The 5,000-nt window shown below is 31.5% G+C and overlaps 1 protein-coding gene across 1 annotated transcript in view; it reads left to right on the top strand.

Moving 5' to 3' along the window:
• The window catches only part of xylb (xylulokinase homolog (H. influenzae)), a 43,346-nt gene that overhangs the window by 8,787 nt on the left and 29,559 nt on the right, over window positions 1–5,000 (top strand). The window contains exons 7-12 of the mRNA XM_056450608.1: window positions 796–861; window positions 1,381–1,453; window positions 2,272–2,390; window positions 2,477–2,558; window positions 4,325–4,365; window positions 4,989–5,000. The exon at window positions 4,989–5,000 is cut by the window's right edge and continues 104 nt beyond it. Of these exons, the coding sequence (XP_056306583.1) occupies window positions 796–861; window positions 1,381–1,453; window positions 2,272–2,390; window positions 2,477–2,558; window positions 4,325–4,365; window positions 4,989–5,000 (393 nt within the window). The remainder of the gene's footprint in view (window positions 1–795; window positions 862–1,380; window positions 1,454–2,271; window positions 2,391–2,476; window positions 2,559–4,324; window positions 4,366–4,988) is intronic.

Genomic DNA, 5,000 nt, shown 5'->3' with positions numbered 1-5,000 from the left:
TAAATAAGTAAATAAATAAGTAAATAAGTAAGTAAATAAGTAAGTAAATAAATAAGAAAATAAGTAAATAAATAAGTAAATAAGTAAGTAAATAAATAAGTAAATAAGTAAATAAGTAAATAAATAAATAAGTAAATAAATAAGTAAATAAGTAAGTAAATAAGTAAATAAGTAAATAAATAAGTAAATAAATAAGTAAATAAATAAGTAAATAAGTAAATAAGTAAATAAATAAGAAAATAAGTAAATAAATAAGTAAATAAGTAAGTAAATAAGTAAATAAGTAAATAAATAAGTAAATAAGTAAGTAAATAAATAAGTAAATAAGTAAATAAGAAAGTAAATAAGTAAATAAATAAGTAAATAAGTAAATAAATAAGAAAATAAGTAAATAAGAAAGTAAATAAGTAAATAAATAAATAAATAAGTAAATAAACAAGTAAATAAGTAAGTAAATAAATAAGTAAATAAATAAGTAAATAAGTAAGTAAATAAGTAAATAAATAAGAAAATAAGTAAATAAGTAAATAAGTAAATAAATAAGTAAATAAGTAAATAAGTAAGTAAATAAATAAGAAAATAAGTAAATAAATAAGTAAATAAGTAAATAAATAAGTAAATAAGTAAGTAAGTAAATAAGTAAATAAATAAGTAAATAAGTAAATAAATAAGTAAGTAAATAAGTAAATAAATAAGTAAATAAATAAGTAAATAAGTAAATAAATAAATAAATAAATGCATGGTTTCATTGGTATACACTCAGAGTGTGTTAATGTGTGTTTATTTGTTCAACAGCGCTTCACTGGAAATCAGATTGCAAAGATTTATCGCTTAAAGCCGAAGGAGTTCAGTGAGACGGAGGTAAAATCAATAATCAATCAAATCTGATCAATAAAATGCTCTGTAAAGCTTTATTATTATTATTCTAAATGTATAAAATAATAATAAAAATTGGACGACTTCCTGTTCTATTCCAAATTAATGTAACTATAATTGGGGCGGCACGGTGGCTCAGTGGTTAGCACTGTTGCCTCACAGCAAGAAGGTCGCTGATTTGAGTCCCGGCTGGGTCAGTTGGTGTTTCTGTATGGAGTTCGCATGTTCTCTCCATGTTGGCGTGGGTTTCCTCCGAGTGCTCCGGTTTCCCCCACAATCCAAACACATGCACTATGGGGAATTGATTAACTAAATTAGCCGTAGTGTATGAGTGTGTGTGAGAATGAGTGTGTATGGGTGTTTCCCAGTACTGGGTTGCAGCTGGAAGAGCATCTGCTGTGTAAAACATATGCTGGAATAGTATGCTGGAAGGAAAATGAATTGTACTGTAAATAATGATACGTTATTTTAATGTAATTAATAATAATTTGTTGTGATTTTCAGAGAATTTCCCTGATCAGCAGTTTCGCAGCTTCTCTGTTTCTGGGAGACTTTGCTCCGATTGATTTCAGTGACGGTATTTTCCTTTATCTCACACACACACAAACATACTCACACCTGAAGACACACTGTGTTTTAATTGATTCTCACATCATGTTCACTGTTTGGCCTACTCCGTACATTGAAAAATGGATCTCTTTTTTTCAAATATTAGTACATGCAGTCATGTTATGATGGAGAGGTGTGAAGGAGGCGTCGAATTGTTTTGGGATTTGTTTTATGTGTGTTGCATTCATAGGCTGTTCATTCAAATTTGACCAATCAGATCAATCAGTTTATGATCGATTAGAGGTAAATCATATTAATAATTACATCTGCTTAATTGATTAGCAAAATATATTTACATTAATATAAATAAAATCAGTAGAAATAAAAGAAACAATAATAATATAATAAATATGTGTAATATTAAATATATTAAAGTAATAACATATCATTTAATATAAAATAATAATGAAAAAGAATATTTATATTTCCAGATTCAATTTAATGGATTCAGGAATTTTTCACAGTATTTCCTCTAATATTTTTTCTTCTGGAGAAAGTTTTATTTGTTTTATTTTGGCTAGAATAAAAGCAGTTTTTAATAGTTTTAAAGCCATTTTAATGTCAATATTATTAGCCCCTTTAAGCTGTATTATTAACAAGATTGTCTCCAGAACAAACCACTGTTATAAAATGACTTGCCTAATAAGTATCAGTGAGATGTGAATAGAAATGTGTGTGTGTGTGTGTGTGCGTGTGTGCGTGTGTGTGTGTGTGCGTGTGCGCGTGTGCGTGTGTGTGTGTGTGTGTTTCAATAATAGTTTCAGCAAATATAAATGTGTGTTTCAGGTTCAGGGATGAATCTGATGGATATTTTCCAGAAACGCTGGTCATCGGTGTGCTTACAGGCCACATCGCCATGTTTATCTGATCGACTCGGAGAACTCGCACCGTCTACAGCCATTCTGGTCAAACACACTCCATTACTCTAACAAATACACTGATTTTACCATAGTATCTGTGCTGAAGGCTATAATGTGTGTGTGTTTTACAGGGCTGTGTTTCTCCATATTACTCTGAACGCTTCGGGTTTCCAGAAAACTGTAGAATAGTGGCCTTCACTGGAGATAATCCTGGTAAAACAGCTTTTCTGACAGTCAATAAAGCAGAAATCAGGAGATTCTGTAAACGCAAAATAAATCTGAAAAAAATATAAATGATAAACATTAGACAGATGCAGTTAATCCAGGTTTCTTGACTAACCGCATCTGTCTAATGTTTATCATTTTTATTTTGATTTTTTTCAGATTTATTTTGCGTTTACTGAATCTCCTGATCTCTGCTATATATTTATTTTGTGTTGTCACTTTATGTACACTGGAAGCTTCTGTAGCCAAAACAAATTCCTTGTGTGTGTGAAGCACACTTGGCAATAAAACTGATTCTGATTCTGATTCTGATGATTAATTTTAATTAACATTTTTAGGTAAATATGCTCTTTCTGACGGCAGGGGGCGCCAGAACCCCACGTCAGTCGATTCTTTTGTATTTTGAAGACTGTTTCATACTTTATTACTTTGTTTTTTATTATTGTTAATATGTAGTGTTATTTTAAAATGTTGTAAAAATAACATTTGTAATTATTAAATGCAATTTTAATATTAAGATTACAATTTATAGCAATAATTAAATTTAAATGTAACATTTATATAAGATTTTAACATATATATATATATATATATATTTAATATTGTGATAAATATGTGTTACATTTAGAATTTATTCTATTTGGACAAATTTGATTTATATTAATGTAATGAATTATATATGTAAATGTATTGTATAATAAAATTAATGTTTTTTATATGAATTCTTATAAATAATTTATGAATAATTATAATAAGGTGGCGCAGTAGGTAGTGCTGTAGCATCACAGCAAGAAGGTTGCTGAGTCGAGCCTCGGGTGGGTCAGTTGGTGTTTCTGTGTGGAGTTTGCATGTTCTCCCCGTGTTGGTGTGGGTTTCCTCCGGGTGCTCCGGTTTCCCCCACAGTCCAAACACATGTGGTACAGGTGAATTGGGTAAGCTAAATTGTCCATAATGTATGAGTGTGAATGAGTGTGTATGGATGTTTCCCAGTGATGGGTTGCGGCTGGATGGGCATCCACTGCATAAAACATGTGCTGGATAAGTTGGCGGTTCATTCCGCTGTGGCGACCCCAGATTAATAAAGGGACTAAGCCGAAAAGAAAATAAATAATAAACAATATAAATGAATATAAACAATAAATGCAATTTAGTAGTATAAAATTTTTTCTACATAATTAAAATAATTTTATTTATTTATAAAAAAAACAAATCTGCTTCAGTGAACAAATGATTTTTGAGCCATATCTTTTAATTTGTTTATATATATATATATATAGAGAGAGAGAGAGAGAGAGAGAGAGAGAGAGAGAGAGAGAGAGAGAGAGAGAGAGACTGGTTCTGTGTGTATCATTTGAATCAGTGTGTTTTTGAGCAGACTCATTGATTTCTCATACATTATATATTTTACACTTTATGAATGAGTAATTTTCATTAATAAATCTGAGTAAATGGTGATTTATTTGCATATATTATAAAAGCACATTTCACATGCTTCATTCAAGTGGTTTTTGTTAAAAAATAAATATGAGTAAATGGTGGTGGATTTGCTTAAATTATAAAAGCCCATTCTGCTAATAATATTAAAATCTTCATCTATCACTCAAAAAAATTAGTCATTTTCACATGATTCATTCAAGTGGTTTTTGCTAAAAAAAATAAAGTCTTGAAATTTACTTAACTAATACGTGCAATTGTGTTACCACTTTTTTTTTAGTAAATAGCACATAAGATTTTTTACAGTGTGCTGTTTTCAGGATCTCTGGCTGGAATGAGGCTTCAGGAGGGAGATCTGGCGGTGAGACACTTTACTAATGAATTAAAATGAATTAAATATGCAGTATTGCTGTTGATTAACCATAGTTCTTGCAGTTGAGCTGTTTTTATTAACACTAAATGCAGCATTGATGAGCAGAAAGAGACTCATTAAATGCTTTGAAACATCTGAATGCTGCAAACTCTTGATGCATGATGTTCCAGATGTGGCAGCACGGTGGCTCAATGGTTAGCACTGTGGCCTCACAGCAAGAAGGTCGCTGGTTTGAGTCCCGGCTGGGTCAGTGTTTCTGTGTGGAGTTTGCATGTTCTCCCCGTGTTGGTGTGGGTTTCCTCCGGGTGCTCCGGTTTCCCACACAGGCCAAACACACGTGCTATAGGGGAATTGATCAACTAAATTGGCCGTAGTGTGTGTGTATGAATGAATGTGTATGGGTGTTTCCCAGTGTTGGGTTGCAGTTAGAAGGGCATCCGCTGTGTAAAACATGTGCTGGAATAGTTGGCAGTTCATTCCGCTGTGGTGATACCTGATGAATAAAGGGACTAACCCGAAAGAAAATGAATGAAAATAATGTGTGTGTTTGTGTGTGCATGTGTGTGTGTGTGTGTGTGTGTGTGTGTGTGTGTGTGTGTGTGTGTGCGCAGGTCAGTTTGGGC

Source organism: Danio aesculapii, chromosome 24 (assembly GCF_903798145.1).
Source record: "Danio aesculapii chromosome 24, fDanAes4.1, whole genome shotgun sequence".
Taxonomy (NCBI): Eukaryota; Metazoa; Chordata; class Actinopteri; order Cypriniformes; family Danionidae; genus Danio; species Danio aesculapii.
The sequence above is the reverse complement of the archived record's forward strand: the minus strand, read 5'-3'. Positions and strand labels throughout refer to the sequence as shown.